The 18,784-nt window shown below is 40.6% G+C and overlaps 1 protein-coding gene across 3 annotated transcripts in view; it reads right to left on the bottom strand.

The window, feature by feature from the left end:
- AGTPBP1 (ATP/GTP binding carboxypeptidase 1) overlaps window positions 1–18,784 on the bottom strand; it is a 189,108-nt gene that overhangs the window by 86,234 nt on the left and 84,090 nt on the right. For all 3 annotated transcript variants that reach the window (XM_073670940.1, XM_073670941.1, XM_073670942.1), the window contains 3 exons: window positions 17,648–17,685; window positions 10,759–10,967; window positions 9,641–9,818 (listed from right to left, as the gene is read on the bottom strand). In XM_073670940.1, the coding sequence (XP_073527041.1) occupies window positions 9,641–9,818; window positions 10,759–10,967; window positions 17,648–17,685 (425 nt within the window). The remainder of the gene's footprint in view (window positions 1–9,640; window positions 9,819–10,758; window positions 10,968–17,647; window positions 17,686–18,784) is intronic.

The following is an 18,784-nucleotide window of genomic DNA, read 5'->3' on the forward strand; positions in this document are numbered from 1 at the left end:
AAATCTTCATTTAAGTGCTCCAAACTGACAGGTACCTGTCCCTTTTCCATAGTCTCCCCCCAGCCCTTGAGGTGTTGGCTTTGTGCAGAAAGAAAGTATAACCAGGGATTAGGGAGCGCTAGGCCTCCCTCCTCTTTTGGTCTCTGCAGTGTTTCCTGTTTAAGTCTGGGACTCTTCTTACCCCACACTAATTCTCCAAATAGTGATTTTATCCTGCGGAACCTGCTCATTGGGATCCAGATGGAGGAATTATGCAGCATATATAACAGTTGCGGCATCACAATCATTTTGAGGAGGTTCACTCTGCCCACCACCGATAAATGTAACTTATTCCACGCAGTGATTTTAGTGCGCAGTCTTTGTAATAAAGGGCATATATTAAGCTCCTCAAATGTCGTCAATGGAAGAGCTATATGAATCCCTGAGTACTTAAATTGTTGGACCACCTTTAATTTGGTGAATAGTTCCACCTCCCCGGTACAGTCACCCTTTCCATCTATCGACAGAACACACGACTTATCCCAGTTAATGAGTAGTCCCAATATCTGTCCAAATCCCTCAATTAGTGTCACTACATTTCTCAAGGCTTCCCCAGGATTTTCCAACAATAGTAGAATATCATCGGCATATAAAGCTATCTTCTCTTCTGTTTTCCCATATACAAACCCCTTCACCTCCTGCGATCTTCTTATTTTGGCAGCTAATGGCTCCACAGCAGGGGAAAATAGCAGCGGGGACAATGGACACCCCAGTCTCGTACCTCTAAACAGAGGGAAGCTTTCCGACAGTTTGTTATTCACTTTAATTCTGGCTATTGGAGAGGAGTACAGCAATTTTACCCATGAGGTAAACACTGGCCCGAACCCAAAGCGACTCAGCACCGACCACAGGTAGTTCCATTCCACACTGTCAAAGGCTTTATGTGCATCTAGAGAGACCACCACTCTCTTACCCGCATTTTCAGCTGGAATTTGCAAGTTTAAGTACAGCCTCCTTAAATTGACAGCAGTGGATTTATTTGGCATGAAGCCAGATTGGTCCGAGTGGGCTACCTTGTCTATTACCCGGATTAGTCTGTTCGCCAGAGCCTTGGCCAGTATTTTGATATCTGCAGTCAAAAGTGATATTGGTCTATATGACTCTGGCAGCTGTGGATCTTTTTCAGCTTTGGGAATGACCACAACAATGGCCTCCCTCATAGATGCGGGTAACACTTCCCTCTCCAACGCTTCATCAAATACCCCTAACAATTTAGCTATTATTTCCTCATTGAGGTTTTTGTATACTTCAGCTGGGATGCCGTCTGCCCCCGGTGCCCTGTCCCCCGCCATGGATGCCAAAGCCTCTCCCAATTCCTCCGCTGAAAGCTGTTCGTGTAGCTGTTCTCTGTCTTCGTTGCTTAACTTAGGTAGGTGAGCCTACCCTAGGAAAGCATCAATCTCCCCTTCCACCTGCGAGGAGTATAACTTCCTGTAAAATCCCCTAAAGACTCCCAAAATTTGCTCCCCCTGAGTAACTACACTGCCATTCTCTTGTTTTAATGCATATACAGTACAGACCAAAAGTTTGGACACACCTTCTCATTTAAAGAAATTTCTGTATTTTCATGACTATGAAAATTGTACATTCACACTGAAGGCATCAAAACTATGAACTAACACATGTGGAATTATATACTTAACAAAAAAGTGTGAAACAACTGAAAATATGTCTTATATTCTAGGTTCTTCAAAGTAGCCACCTTTTGCTTTGATGACTGCTTTGCACACTCTTGGCATTCTCTTGATGAGCTTCAACAGGTAGTCACTGGAAATGGTCTTCCAACAATCTTGAAGGAGTTCCCAGAGATGCTTAGCACTTGTTGGCCCTTTTGCCTTCACTCTGCGGTCCAGCTCACCCCAAACCATCTCGATTGGGTTCAGGTATGGTGACTGGAGGCCAGATCATCTGGCGTAGTACCCCATCACTCTCATTCTTGGTCAAATAGCCCTTACACAGCCTGGAGGTGTGTTTGGGGTCATTGTCCTGTTGAAAAATAAAATGATGGTCCAACTAAACGCAAACCGGATTGAATAGCATGCCGCTGCAAGATGCTGTGGTAGCCATGCTGGTTCAGTATGCCTTCAGTTTTGAATAAATCCCCAACAGTGTCACCAGCAAAGCACCCCCACACCATCACACCTCCTCCTCCATGCTTCACGGTGAGAACCAGGCATGTAGAGTCCATCCGTTCACCTTTTCTGCGTCGCACAAAGACACGGTGGTTGGACCCAAAGATCTCAAATTTGGACTCATCAGACCAAAGCACAGATTTCCACTGGTCTAATGTCCATTCCTTGTGTTCTTTAGCCCAAACAAGTCTCTTCTGCTTGTTGCCTGTCCTTAGCACTGGTTTCCTAGCAGCTATTTTACCATGAAGGCCTGCTGCACAAAGTCTCCTCTTAACAGTTGTTGTAGAGATGTGTCTGCTGCTAGAACTCTGTGTGGCATTGACCTGGTCTCTAATCTGAGCTGCTGTTAACCTGCGATTTCTGAGGCTGGTGACTCGGATAAACTTATCCTCAGAAGCAGAGGTGACTCTTGGTCTTCCTTTCCTGGGGCGGTCTTCATGTGAGCCAGTTTCTTTGTAGCGCTTGATGGTTTCAAAGTTTGCCAAATTTTTCAGACTGACTGACCTTCATTTCTTAAAGTAATGATGGCCTCTCGTTTTCCTTTACTTAGCTGCTTTTTTCTTGCCATAATACAAATTCTAACAGTCTATTCAGTAGGACTATCAGCTGTATGTCCACCTGACTTCTGCACAACACAACTGATGGTCCCAACACCATTTATAAGGCAAGAAATCCCACTTATTAAACCTGACAGGGCACGCCTGTGAAGTGAGAACCATTTCCGGCGACTACCTCTTGAAGCTCATCAAGAGAATGCCAAGAGTGTGCAAAGCAGTCATCAAAGCAAAAGGTGGCTACTTTGAAGAACCTAGAATATAAGACATATTTTCAGTTGTTTCACACTTGTTTGTTAAGTATATAATTCCACATGTGTTAATTCATAGTTTTGATGCCTTCAGTGTGAATGTACAATTTTCATAGTCATGAAAATACAGAAAAATCTTTAAATGAGAAGGTGTGTCCAAACTTTTGGTCTGTACTGTACATGTGCAGAGTCCCGCTGCGCAGAAGCCACCTTTGCAGATGTCCTACTTTTTCACCCTCTGCATAGAAAGCTTCTTTTTGAAATGCCCTCAACCTTTCTGCCTTGTGCAAATGTAATTTATTTACCTCTTCCCGAGCAGCCTTCATGCGGTTTTGCGTGTCCTGTGAATTCTGGTTACTCAGCGCTCCCTCCGCTGCCCTCAATTCTTCCATTACCGCTATATCCTTGTTTCTGGATGTAGTCTTATGCCTTGATATGTCTCTGAACAAAATCCCCCTTAAATATGCCTTCATAGTGTCCCAAACAATGTGTTGCTCTGCACTGCCCTCGTTAAGCCTAAAAAAATTTAGCGATCTCATCACCAATCTTCCCCATGTCTAGGAGTTGCAGCCAAAAAGTATTAATCTTCCATCCCGACCCCGATTTACTCCCCTGGTCCTCAATTTGTAGTAGCACCACTAATTAAACACCTGAACAAGGAATGTATAAGCGGGGCCCAATTGCAAAACTAGACAACCAACAGAAGATTAGACCCCTAAAATATAACTTTTATTCGAATATGCTAAAAAGGACTCAGTAGTCACCATAACAACAAACACAAAAACAAGACAAAATGCCAGGGAACAGGGATAAGTCACACATCAGTCAGGAAGGATTACGGGCTCTATCTGTCCCTATTTTGTCCCTAAATTCTCTCCCTTCCTGACAGCGGAGGTTGGCACCCTAATTTTTGCTCCGTGGCGCCCCCGCTCAACGTCGGTGTCCCTAATATCCCTGACTCCAAAACCATCTTGGCCTCGATTGATGTCGAGGCCTTGTACAGTAGTATCCGGCATGAAGTGGGGTTGGAGGCTGTCTAGTATTTTCTGAGGAGCAGGGGTACACATTTTGGACCACACAACAAGTTCCTCTTGGAATTATTGGACTTTGTCCTGCGTCACAATTTTTTCTTATTTAATGGGAAGTGCTACCACCAGCTCAGGGGCACAGCAATGGGGAGCCCTTGTGCCCCCACTTATGCTAATTTGCTCCTGGGCTGGTGGGAGGACACCATTGTGTTCAGGGACGAGGATGTCGTCTGGGCCCCATGAATACTCTTTTGGGGTAGATATATAGACGACATACTCGTCCTGTGGGCAGGTGACCAGGCGTCCTTTCGGTCATTTGTGGCGCATCTGAATATGAATACCATTGGACTATCCTTCACGTGTGAGGTAGGGTTGGAGGATATCTCCTTCCTTGACTTAAAGATATCAAAGAGTAGAGATGGCACCTTGAAAACGTCACTATATCGGAAACCAACGGCAACAAATAGCCTCCTTGAGTGGGGGAGCTTTCATCCTCCCCCACTCAAGAGGGGCATTCCCAAGGGGCAGTTCCTTCGAATACGGAGGAACTGCTCCACGTGGAATGATTTCCAGTCTGAGTCATGTAAATTATCAGGGAGATTCCATGAGAGGGGGTACCCTGAACGAGTAATTAACAGGGCGTATCAGCAAGTAAAGGAAATAGATAGATCATCCCTTCTTACCCCAAGGGATAGACCCGACTCTGAATCCATTACACGCCTGATCGGTACCTATGATGATCAGTCGAGACGAGTCATGGATATCCTTAAAAGACATTGGAGTATTTTGCAGGTCGATCCAGATGTGGCGAGCCTTGTCTCCAAAACACCCTCGGTGACGTATAGGAGAGGGAGATCGGTTAGGGATGCCGTTGTACATAGCCACTTTACTCCAAGGAAAAAAAGGGGGGATACTTGGCTACAAAACAGGTCTAATGGAACGTTTAGGTGTGGGCACTGCTCTTTCTGTAAATTTGTGACACCATCAAAGAGCTTTAAAAGTGCAGTGACAAACCGGGTGTACGACATGAGAGGTTTTGCCAACTGCAGAATGTCAGGAGTGGTATATCTCTGTACGTGTACATGTCCAATGGATTACATTGGGAAAACCAAACGTGAACTACGTGTTCGAATTGGTGAACATCTTGGAGATATAAGACACGGCAGGGACACACCACTTGCCAGGCATGTGAATTCAAAGCATGGGGGTGACGTTGAATGTATCTCATTTAGAGCTTTGGAGGTTGTGGAACAATCTATCAGGAGGGGAGATTGGAATAAGAGAATTCTCCAGCGGGAAGCCCGTTGGATTTTTTGGATGGAGTCGATGGCCCCAGGGGGTCTTAATGAGCAGTTGAGCTTCTCGAGTTTCATTTAATCCAGAGTAGGATATTAGGGGGCAAGAAGAAATCAGCTTTGGTGACAATCGCCCGTTAGGGCTATCACTTGTTTACACCCACTATTACGATGGGAATTTTTTTATTTTTATCCCTATCTTAACAATAAACGAATATTTCAGGGCAGATGAGTTAGAATGTGTGAATAACACTGAGACTTACCTACAATAGAAATGGGATTTTTTCCTGCCTTCCATTATTTTTCAATGGAGACACAATAATAAATTTTACTGTATCCCTTTTATAGATTTGTGCTTTCCACAGTGGTGAATCCAATATACCATACCCTTAGTTTGACTATATGTGTACCTTTTGTTAACCATCTATGAGTTTATGATTATTTGAGGTGGTTATCTGCAGATTGGTACTGCAAAACGATTATGGGCACCTTCTGGTGCTGCTGCCAGAACCATTTATGTATGTGCTTTCATGCTGTGTGTTCCACTGACTCTAGTATGCGTTCCAGTGACCTCACTTCCAGTTTACATCACCAGGGGGCGTAACTTCCGGTTTGCGTTCCACGCAGCATGGCGTGCGTTCCAGTGACATCATTTCCGGTATGTGCTGCTGGCGGAGACAGGGGCTCACATTTCCAGACTGTGGGTGTGTGCTTTATGTACACCACTCACGTGGTGAGAGCTTAATGGCGTGCGCTGGACTGCCAGGGTGAGTGACATGGTGGAAAAAGGGGGCGTCTAATCACAGGTACAATTAGTGAACATTGGGAGATGAGTGTGGGTGTCTATATATGTGGGAGATGTTCCCATTTCTTCATATGCAGCACTGACTGAGCGTCTGGAGAGAAGGATTGATTGCCTCTCCAGTTCCCCTGATGAACCCTGGAGAGTACCAGGGAGAAACGTGTTGGGACGAGATATGAGGGATCATCAATGATAAGTGTTGCTCCCTGTCTATTTATATGATATCAGACTGTCTTTGCATTTGGGACATGATATAAGGGACTATCTATGATAAGTGCTAAATCCCTGTATTTTCTGACATAGGATATTAGGAATCACTAATGATTTGTGTTATTTCTTTGATATCTATGAGATGTGACATAATGCATTACCAATGATAAATGCTATTCCTTACTAAATGATATTGAGATTGTTATAATGCAGTTAGAATTGGTCATTTGTTTCGCTTGTATGTGTTACAGTCTCTATCACATTCTGGCTCTGACAATTTAGAACGACAGAGCAGGATGCACATGTGATACCGGTCTGTGGGCATTACTTCTGGGGATTAGTCTCATATATAACAGAACCTGCTTTATTAGCTTTGGTTATTTAGTATATGCTGGCTTGTGTATGAATGTAATAAACCAGCTATCTTGAGACAAATTTTACCTTCTAAAAAATTCCCAGGGCTATTATTATTGTCGCAATATACAGTTATATGAAAAAGTTTGGGCACCCCTATTAATCTTAAGCTTAATGTTTTATAAAAATTGGTGTTTTTGCAACAGCTATTTCAGTTTGATATATGTAATAACTGTTGAACACAGTAATGTTTCTGCCTTGAAATGAGGTTTATTGTACTAACAGAAAATGTGCAATCTGCATTCAAACAAAACTTGACAGGTGCATAAGTATGGGCACCCTTATCATTTTCTTGTTTTAAATGCTCCTACCTACTTTTTACTGACTTACTAAAGCACTTTTTTTGTTTTGTAACCTCATTGAGCTTTGAACTTCATAGCCAGGTGTATGCAATCATGAGAAAAGCTACTTAAAGTGGCCACTTGCAAGTTGTTCTCCTGTTTGAATCTCCTCTGAAGAGTGGCATCATGGGCTCATCAAAACAACTGTCAAATGATCTGAAAACAAAGATTATTCAACATAGTTGTTCAGGGGAAGGATACAAAAAGCTGTCTCAGAGATTTAACCTGTCAGTTTCCACTGTGAGGAACATAGTAAGGAAATGGAAGAACACAGGGACAATTCTTGTTAAGGCCAGAAGTGGCAGGCCAAGAAAAACATCAGAAAGGCAGAGAAGAAGAATGGTGAGATCAGTCAAGGACAATCCTCAGACCACCTCCAGAGAGCTGCAGCATCAACTTGCTGCAGATGGTGTCACTGTGCATCGGTCAACTATACAACGCACTTTGCACAAGGAGAAGCTGTATGGGAGAGTGATGCGAAAGAAGCCGTTTCTGCAAGCACGCCACAAACAGAGTCGGCTGAGGTATGCAAAAGCACATTTGGAGAAGCCAATTTCTTTTTGGAAGAAGGTCCTGTGGACTGATTAAACCAAGATTGAGTTGTTTGGTCATACAAAAAGGCGTTATGCATGGCGGCAAAAAATACAGCATTCCAAGAAAAACACTTGCTACCCACAGTAAAATTTGGTGGAGGTTCCATCATGCTTTGGGGCTGTGTGGCCAATGCCGGCACCGGGAATCTTGTTAAAGTTGAGGGACGCATGGATTCCAATCAGTATCAGCAGATTCTTGACAATAATGTTCAAGAAATAGTGATAAAGTTGAAGTTACGCAGGGGATGGATCTTTCAGCAAGACAATGATCCAAAACACCACTCCAAATCTACTCAGGCATTCATGCAGAGGAACAATTACAATGTTCTGGAATGGCCATCCCAGTCCCCAGACATGAATATCATTGAACATCTGTGGGATCATTTGAAGAGGGCTGTCCATGCTCGGCGACCATCAAACTTAACTGAACTGGAATTGTTTTGTAAAGAGGAATGGTCAAAAATACCTTCATCCAGGATCCAGGAACTCATTAAAAGCTACAGGAAGCGACTAGAGGCTGTTATTTTTGCAAAAGGAGGATCTACTAAATATTAATATCACTTTTCTGGTGAGGTGCCCATACTTATGCACCTGTCAAATTTTGTTTGAATGCAGATTGCACATTTTCTGTTAGTACAATAAACCTCATTTCAAGGCAGAAACATTACTGTGTCCAACAGTTATTACATATATCAAACTGAAATAGCTGTTGCAAAAACACCAATTTTTATAAAACAATAAGCTTAAGATTAATAGGGGTGCCCAAACTTTTTCATATAACTGTATAGACTTGGGTCTCCTTAAATGCATATCTATGATGAATTGTCGGCTTCTTAATCTGTACGTTCACTTTTCTCTATCTTTTATTCACGATTGTGGTTTTTTAAATATAAAGATAGAGATTTACCAGGGATATTAGGGACACCGACGTTGAGCGGGGGCGCCACGGAGCAAAAATTAGGGTGCCAACCTCCGCTGTCAGGAAGGGAGAGAATTTAGGGACAAAATAGGGACAGATAGAGCCCGTAATCCTTCCTGACTGATGTGTGACTTATCCCTGTTCCCTGGCATTTTGTCTTGTTTTTGTGTTTGTTGTTATGGTGACTACTGAGTCCTTTTTAGCATATTCGAATAAAAGTTATATTTTAGGGGTCTAATCTTCTGTTGGTTGTCTAGTAGCACCACTAGCAGACTGTGGTCAGACACAACTCTTGGTAAATACTCCACCTCCTGTACCAAATTATCCATCCATTCATTCATTCATTTCCCAGGGCTACGTCTATACGAGACAAAGAGCCATATGTGGCCGAATAGCAGGAGTAGCAGTACTTATCCACATTTCATACCCACCATAGATCTGTCAAGGCTACTTCCTTTAAATAGTTACCAAACGCTGTCTCATTCCTCTCATTCCTCAACAAGGCAGTCTTCCCTTATCCCAGTGATCATTGACAATATTGTTTACATCACCCACTATAAGAATAGGAACCCCTACTACCCATCTACCTGATATTTCTAGAATTTCCTTCATCTTATTCCCAAGAAAGCCACATTTTTTTTTTATATGTAAATGAGTTAAGATCTATGGGTCGGACACAGATCTCCTTGAGAATCTACCTCCAAGACTTATTTTAAATAAAAGAGGGCGTTACCAGTGTGAGACATGTAATGACTGACAGTCGGCTCTCCTGAACTACATGTCTCATACTGTTAATGCCTCCTTTCATATAAAATAATCTCTGGAGGCAGATTCTCAGGGAGATCTGTGTCCGGCCCATAGATCTTAACAGCTCATTTACATAAATGTGAATTTCTCTGGAACAAAACATCGGATCGCAGATATCATTTTATTCAACTTTCTATGACCTATATGCTCATATAGACGGCTTAGAAGGTTTAATACTACTGACAGATTCACTTTAATATGAAAAATTCTTTCCAGCAAACACAACCTGAAAAATTGGTCTCTTAGGCTATTTACCTTCAGGAGGCAAGCTGTAGAGCTGAGCCACAGGACCACTGGTCGGTATAACAGGCAATTGAAACTGGAAAGCACTTTTGATGGTTGGTAAAGGAAGACGATTCTTGGGAAAGCATTTTCTCATTATTAGGCTAGATGTATTGACGAGGGGATCCAGAGTTCTAACAGCTTGACAATCCTATTAAAGGGATGTAACGAAAAATGTTAACACGTTCTTATAGAAGCAGCATATTAGAGTGCCGATGCCTTAGAGCCTTATGCTTTCTTTAGATAGCTATGAAAATGGAAATAATTCTTTACATTTATGGGAAAACATCCTGAGTGTTGCTAGATAATGCATGTAAAAACAAGCACTTTTGCAAATTGCAGTTTATAAAAACTTGCAGTCTTTCTTGAGATAGCAACAGTTTTCATTTTTTTTAAATCCCGTTGCCTAGGAAACCGACCACCTCAGTGCACTGAAGCTGGCCGGGTATAACAGGTAACAGTCCCTCCAGCGATCATTGCCAGCTTCAAAGCAGTGCTTACAAGGTTAATATAAAAGAGCTTGTAAGCACAGTGATTTTTCAGCCACCGCTGTTAGGCAATGAGCTGTATGCAAAAGAAGTATTATTATCTCAAGAAGAGCAACAAACTTTAAAGGGAGTCTCTCAGCAGTTCTTTGTTATTTAATCTGAGAGCAGCATAATAATATAGGGCACAAGAGCCTGATTACAAGGATGTGTCACTTATTAGGCTGTGTGCTGTAGTTTAAACACAATCAGTATTTTATCAGCAGGATATTAACACTACTAATGGTGGTATAAGGATTGCAAGAATCCATTCACACTACAATGGTTACAAACTTAAACTGTCCAATTTAAAAAGGTTGTACAGTATTAGAAAAATATGGCTGCTTTGTTCTAGAAACAATGCCACACTGCCCATGGGTTGTGTCACATATTGTAGCTCAGCACCATTAAATGGCCCAGCAACACCAGAACACAACCTGCGGACTGTCTGCTCTACACCTCAGGGATGACTCTAGTGTGCAACCAGCAGAGCCACCTCTTCCAGCACTTAATATAACCTGGGTACAAATTGAGACTAAATAGGTTTGCATTTTGAGAAATACTTACTTGTGAGGCGTTATATAAAATCTTCATACCATTAGCATCTATGAAGGCTTTTCTACCCAGCTTGATGTTCGTAATGCTTTTAAGGCACTGCAGAATGCCCTTTCGGATCAACATGTGCCTGTGCCGGGTGTCATGACGATGCCAGTCCAAATATATTGTTAAAAGCCCTTGAACGTATCCTCGGTCTACTGCTTTTCTGGCATTCGTCTCTAAAGTTAAACATTAAAAAGGGAGAAATAAAAATCATTCTGAACGCAAAGGAGAAATCATGGAAGGCGATACAGCGGTAGTGGCTGTACAATCATGAGCAGAGATCCAAAGCCATCATTAAAAGGAACCTGTCAGCATGAAAATGCAGGCACCATGTTATAGAGCAGGGGGAGCGGAGTACATTGATATATAGTTTTGTGAGAAAAGATTCAGTATATTCTGTGTTTTCATCATTTAATCTCTGCTCTTTCTGGGATCTTCGGTCCAGTGGGCGGTCCTATCAGTGACTGACAGCTTCTTTTGTAGAGGTGTGCATACAGAGATAGCTGTCAGTCACTGATAAGACCGCCTACTGGACCGGAATTCATAGAAAGAGCAGAGGATTAAGTGGATAAAACACAATATTTTCTCACAAAACTATATAATCAATCTGCTCAGCTCCTCCAGCTCTATAAAATGGTGCCTGGAGATTGGACTCTATTTTCAATGTGACAGGTTCCCTTTCAAGGTGAGGTAGACTTTTTTTTTTAATGCAGGCACAAAATAAAAGTCCATTTTTGATAGTTAGAAACAAGAAAAAAAATTAATGCTGTGATACTAATAAACATTTCAGTTTAGATTAATCAAATTATCTTTATTCTCCCTCCTGCTCTCACATCAGGCATAGAGGGAAATGCTAGGAATACACACTAGCAGGGTAAATCGTATGCTGCCCCAGTAGTCTTGTGCATGGGTCCTATTCTAATTAATGGGAAAGGTTGATAAGACTCAGTAGGAGTGCAGTTGCTTTAACCCTACAGCCCAGGCTGCTATCTGTCTATCTCTAAGCCAAATGGAAGATCTGCCAGGATGTTTTTCTATCATACTGAGCATTAACTTTTTTTTTTTTTTTAGCAATTTCTACTTTAGTAACTCTTCTGTGGCATCAGAAAAGAAGGGTTAACTATCACCCCCTAGGAGTAGCAAACAGTCTTGGGCACTCATGAACCTGATGCTGGTTCCCCAGCTGTCCTCCTTCGGACCACACTTGGTTTGCTCTTATCACACAAATCTATACCGATCATCCATGCACTGTGTCTGCTACTGCCACTCAGCAGCACCATGGCCGCACTGATGATTACTTAGGTTAGCATCCATCACCCATACAGAACCCCTTTAAAGAGGACCTTTCACTAGATTGGTTTATTTAAACGGATTCCCTCCTCCAATTGCTTCTGCTAGACCATGGCCCCACTATCAGTATTTGGTCAGTATTCAGTCAAAACCAGATGAGGAACAATCAGAGAAAAGGTATAATAGAAACAAGTCACCAATTCTGCATTTATCACCCACTCCTGGTTTTGGCTCCCACTCCTAAGAAAAAATACTTAACGAATACTGACCAAATACTGATAGTGGGGCCATGGCCTTAGACCAATTCTGGAACAGTTTATCTTTTTCTGTGCCCCCCTTTGTTCCAAAGCTATGCCCCCGGTAATAAAGAAGCACATATTCCCTTCCACCAACTAGGAGTACACCACAGAAGTTCCCTGTGGACATTTGCTTTTGTTCTCTATGACAGAAGTTCGGTGTTATATGCCCCGTTGGCTGAAGGGAACATTTTTTATTACCAGGGGGCATAACTTTGGAACAGTTTTTCTTTTGCCTCTCCGATCCAAAGCTATGCTCCCTGGTAATGAAGTCAGGTATGATTTTTTTTTTGTTACATAACAAAAACCTGACATTTTAACAGTGTGAGAATTTTATATATCTATTGTATATTTGGGTCCATTGAGTGTTGTCACTTTGACAGGAAAAAAAAAAAGCATTAAATGCAATGTTATTCTTCCCGTCACATTTTCCAGAACTGGCAATCCTTTTTAAAGTTCTACTAAAGTCATGTGACCGTAACTATGACCAGCCGGAGTAAATGCTGGAGTAGAACTTTAAAAAGAATTGGCAGTTCTGGAGAATTTGACAAAAAGAATAACATTGCATTTAACGCTTTTTTCCTGTCAAAGTGACATGTTATTCTTTTTGTCAAATTCTCCAGAACTGCCAATTCTTTTTAAAGTTCTACTCCAGCATTTACTCCGGCTGGTCATAGTTACGGTCACATGACTTTAGTAGAACTTTAAAAAGGATTGCCAGTTCTGGAAAATGTGATGGGAAGAATAACATTGCATTTAATGCTTTTTTTTTTTCCTGTCAAAGTGACAGCACTCAATGGACCCAATTATACAATGGATATAAAAAAATTCTACACACTGTTAAAATATCAATTTTCTGTCATGTAAAAAAAAAAAAAAAATCATACCTAAAAGAATCACTTCTGAACTTTTTCGACCTACAATCTGTAGAATTAAAATGAGACAAGCTGAAAAATAATGAACTAAAATGATGTGGTTGCAGAAATATGCACACCTTTAATCTAATACTTTGTTGAAGTGCTCTTTGAATTTATCATAGCATTCAGTCATTTTGGATAGCAGTCTATCTATGCTCACTCTTTCTTGCAGTGGCGCTACCAAATCTGTCAGATTGTGAGGGTTTCTACTGTGTACTGCCCTCTTCAGGTCACTTCACAGATTTTCAATTGGATTTAGGTCTGGGCTCTTGCTGGGCAATTCCAAAACAAAAGGCGAAGACCATCTTTTGTTGATTTGGAGGTATGCTTAGGGTGGTTGTAGTGCTGAAAGGTGAAACTTCTCTTCCTCTTCATTTTTTAGCAAAGGCTTCAAGGTTCTCATGCAAAATTGACTGATATTTAGAACTGTTCATAATTCCCTCCACCTTGACTAAAGCCCCAGTTAGAGCTGCCAAAAAAACAGCCCCAAAGCATAATGCTGCTTCGACAATGTTTTACTGTGGGTATGGAGTTCTTTCGGTGAAGTGCAGTGCTGGATTTACATCAAACATACCTTTTGAAATTATGGCCAAAAAGTTCAACCTTGGCCTCATAAGATCATAACATGTTTTCCCACATGCTTTATGTAGGTTTGGTAAAACATAGCTGGGCTTGAATGTTTTTCTTTGTGAGAAGAAGCTTAAGTCTTGCCACCCTACCCCACAGATCAAACATATGATGAATATGGGAGGTTGCTATCACATACAGTACACAATCAGTACTTGACAAATTCCTGCAGCTCCTTTAATGCTGCTGTAGGGCTTCTGGCAGCCTCCAAGACCAATTTTCTTCTCATCCTTTCCTCAATTTTCGAAGAACAAATTTAAGTCATTTCTTGATAACAGTCTTTACAGTCTTCCATGGTATAGCTAGTGCCTTAGAATTTTGTTTTGTACCCTTCACCTGACTGATAACTTACAACAGAGCAAAGGGATCTCATTGTTGAAAGAATTTTACAGATTTTTGCTTTGGCTGCAAAATTGAAATGTGATTGGCTAATTCTGAACAGTACCACATCCCCAATTAATATCCTACAAAAAGACTTGTACCGAAAGAACCATGATAAAAGACACAGTTTTATTAAAGACTAACAAAACTTTAAATATTAAAGAATGACAGTTAAAAAGTGGGAGACCAGCAGGTGGCACCACAACACAGAATTTTTGCAGGACGCAAGTATAAGACTTGATACAATAATTCCTAAATGAACAAAGAGGCATGAGAACCGACATCAAGTACTGTACATATAACAGAATCTTCACACAATGAGTAACAAACAATATTTATATATATATATATATATATATATATATATATATATATATATATATATATATATATATATATATATATATATATATATATATATATATATATATATATATATATATATATACACATACACACACACACACACACACACACACACACATATCTATCTATATATACATAGACATATACACATACACACAGTACAGACCAAAAGTTTGGACACACCTCATTTAAAGATTTTTCTGTATTTTCATGACTATGAAAATTGTACATTCACACTGAAGGCATCAAAACTATGAATTAACACATGTGGAATTATATACTTAACAAAAAAGTGTGAAACAACTGAAAATATGTCTTATATTCTAGGTTCTTCAAAGTAGCCACCTTTTGCTTTGATGACTGCTTTGCACACTCTTGGCATTCTCTTGATGAGCTTCAAGAGGTAGTCACCGGAAATGGTTTTCACTTCACAGGTGTGCCCTGTCAGGTTTAATAAGTGGGATTTCTTGCCTTATAAATGGGGTTGGGACCATCAGTTGTGTTGTGCAGAAGTCAGGTGGATACACAGCTGATAGTCCTACTGAATAGACTGTTAGCTGCTTTTTTCTTGCCATAATACAAATTCTAAGTAAAAAAAAACGAGTGGCCATCATTACTTTAAGAAATGAAGGTCAGTCAGTGCGAAAAATTGGGAAAACTTTGAAAGTGTCCCCAAGTGCAGTTGCAAAAACCATCAAGTGCTACAAAGAAATTGGCTCACATGAGCCCCAGGAAAAGAAGACCAAGAGTCACCTCTGCTTCTGAGGATAAGTTTATCTGAGTCACCAGCCTCAGAAATCGCAGGTTAACAGCAGCTCAGATTAGAGACCAGGTCAATGCCACACAGAGTTCTAGCAGCAGACACATCTCTACAACAACTGTTAAGAGGAGACTTTGTGCAGCAGGCCTTCATGGTCAAATAGCTGCTAGGAAACCACTGCTAAGGACAGGCAACAAGCACAAGAGACTTGTTTGGGCTAAAGAATACAAGGAATGGACATTAGACCAGTGGAAATCTGTGCTTTGGTCTGATGAGTCCAAATTTGAGATCTTTGGTTCCAACCACCGTGTCTTTGTGCGACGCAGAAAAGGTGAACGGATGGACTCTACATGCCTGGTTCCCACCGTGAAGCATGGAGGAGGCGGTATGGTGGTGTGGGGATGCTTTGCTGGTGACACAGTTGGGGATTTATTCAAAATTGAAGGCATACAGAACCAGCATGGCTACCACAGCATCTTGCAGCAGCATGCTATTCCATCCGGTTTGCATTTAGTTGGACCATTATTTATTTTTCAACAGGACAATGACCCCAAACACACCTCCAGGCTGTGTAAGGGCTATTTGACCAAGAAGGAGAGTGATGGGGTGCTACGCCAGATGACCTGGCCTCCACAGTCACCAGACCTGAACCCAATCGATATCGTTTGGGGTGAGCTGGACCGCCGAGTGAAGGCAAAAGAGCCAACAAGTGCTAAGCATCTCTGGGAACTCCTTCAAGATTGTTGGAAGACCATTTCCGGTGACTACCTCTTGAAGCTCATCAAGAGAATGCCAAGAGTGTGCAAAGCAGTCATCAAAGCAGAAGGTGGCTACTTTGAAGAACCTAGAATATAAGACATATTTTCAGTTGTTTCACACTTTTTTGTTAAGTATATAAGTCCACATGTGTTAATTCATAGTTTTGATGCCTTCAATGTGAATGTACAATTGTCATAGTCAAGAAAATCACGAAAAATCTTTAAATGAGAAGATGTGTCCAAACTTTTGGTCTGTACTAATATATATATATATATTATAATATAATATATATTATTACAATACAATACATATACATACATATATATATATATATATATATATATATATATATATATATATATATATATATATATATATATATATATATATATATATATATATATATATATATATATATATATATATATATATATATGCATGATGTGTGTAGTCCCGGTATGACATAGCTACATACTGCCTGACAAAGTATGAATAATAAAGACAAAAATGTGGTGCCAGATTCTTTGGACTCCATATCCTGCAGGAGGCAATTATAAATATTTCCATCATACTATGTTTTTCATTTGGTCTTCATTAGGATTCCTACTATAACAGGTATCCCGCACCAATGTGATACCGGGGCTACGCACATCATGCAATATTTATTGTATGACTATACATTATATTTTGTTCGTCACTCATCGTTCGGTGAAGATTCTTTTACATATACTTGGTGTCGGCTGTTCTATCTCCTTGTTCATTTAGGGATTATTGTATCAAGTCTTATGTGTTGTGGTGCCACCTGCTGGGCTCCCACTTTTTAGCTTTCATTTTCCTAATATTTAACATTTTGTTAGTCCTTAATAAAGTTTTATCTCTTATCATGGTTCTTTTAGTACAAGTCTTTTTGCAGGATAATGTTGTCTTTTGTAGTGAACCCTATATATGGGCTCCATGTAGAACATTTCGGCACGGATATTTTCCTCTAAACATTTGAATATGTGCCATCCTTGCCTGCTCCCCTTTTTCCTCATCCCCAATTATAAGGGGGTGTTCACACTTGTGCAACTACATTATTTTAGTGGTATTTTTTTTCCCCTCAAAGTGATTTCAGCTCGTTTCTCTGTGTATTAGTACAGTTTATGGGTGACATTAAAAGGTGAAAAAAGTTCTGAAATTATTCTTTTGGTATTTTTTTATATCACAAAAACATGTACTTTTTATATCTACTGTAAGTAAATGGTACATGTAGGGCATTAATGAAACTGCTTAAAAGAAAAAATTATCTTTGCTACCAACAGCAACCAATCACAGAGCAACTTATTTAGTATTCCGCGGTTCAGAACTGAAAGCTAGGCTGTCAATTTTCCACATAGATGGGTTCATCAATCCGCACCACTGTAAATGTATCTGTAAATCTGGCCCAGGAGGAAGATAGCCCGTATTATGTCAGCACTTACTTGATTTTAGTAAAGCTGTAAGTGTATCTAAAGTAACTCTGCAAAAGAAAGAAGAGTATTAGCTTTATTCACCATATTAAAGTACAGACAATTAGTAATAATATCTATGCCTCATCATAAATGATACCTTCCAACGTTACTGCGCATAGTCAACTAACCACTGAGCACAAACATGTGGAAAGTAACTCTCCAAGCGGTCATCCTCTTGTGGGAAGTGCTTCAATATATTATCATTTGTAAAATTACATGTGGTGCGGTACATGAAATTAAGAAGCAAGATGAATGCATTCTTTGACTTCAGGAGCGCATATCTCCTCTCCCTCCGAGGGTGGTGCGGGGGGAAATCAGTGCATTCTTGAACTCCTCTAATATCACTTTACCTTTGATTAGAAGCGCAGGTAAGATGGCAAGGCAACGCTTAGAAGCTTTCCTCAAAAGAGCTTGAAAGTGCTGCACTCCTTGCCTCCAGCCACCACTGATAAGAATGCAGTAATGGCCTGTCACCTATGCAGGGCACTGTAAGATATACAGTGGGTACGGAAAGTATTCAGACCTCTTTAAATTTTTCACTCTTTGTTTCATTGCAGCCATTTGATAAATTCTAAAAAGTTCATTTTTTTTTCTCATTAAAGTACACTCCGCACCCCATCTTGACTGAAAAAAAACAGAAATGTAGAAATTTTTGCAAATTTATTACAAAAGAAAAACTGAAATATCACATGGTCATAAGTATTCAGACCCTTTGCTCAGACACACATGTTTAAGCCGCATGCTGTCCATTTCCTTGTGATCCTCCTTGAGATGGTTCTACTCCTTCATTGGAGTCCAGCTGTGTTTAATTAAACTGATTTAATTAGACTTTATTTGGAAAGGCACTCACCGGTCCATATAAGACCTCACAGCTCACAGTGCATGTCAGACCAAATGAGAATCATGAGCTCAAAAGGAACTTCCCAAGGAGCTCAGAGACAGAATTGTGGCAAGGCACAGATCTGGCCAAGGTTACAAAAGAATTTCAGCATTACTCAAGGTTCCTAAGAGCATAGTGGCCTCCATAATCCTTAAATGGAAGAAGTTTGGGACCACCAGAAGTCTTCCTGAGCAATCGTGGGAGAAGAGAGGTAAAGAAGAACCCCA

This window comes from Phyllobates terribilis, unplaced genomic scaffold (assembly GCF_046119375.1).
Source record: "Phyllobates terribilis strain yellow unplaced genomic scaffold, ASM4611937v1 Scaffold_1__5_contigs__length_1240528914, whole genome shotgun sequence".
In the NCBI taxonomy this organism is placed as follows: Eukaryota; Metazoa; Chordata; class Amphibia; order Anura; family Dendrobatidae; genus Phyllobates; species Phyllobates terribilis.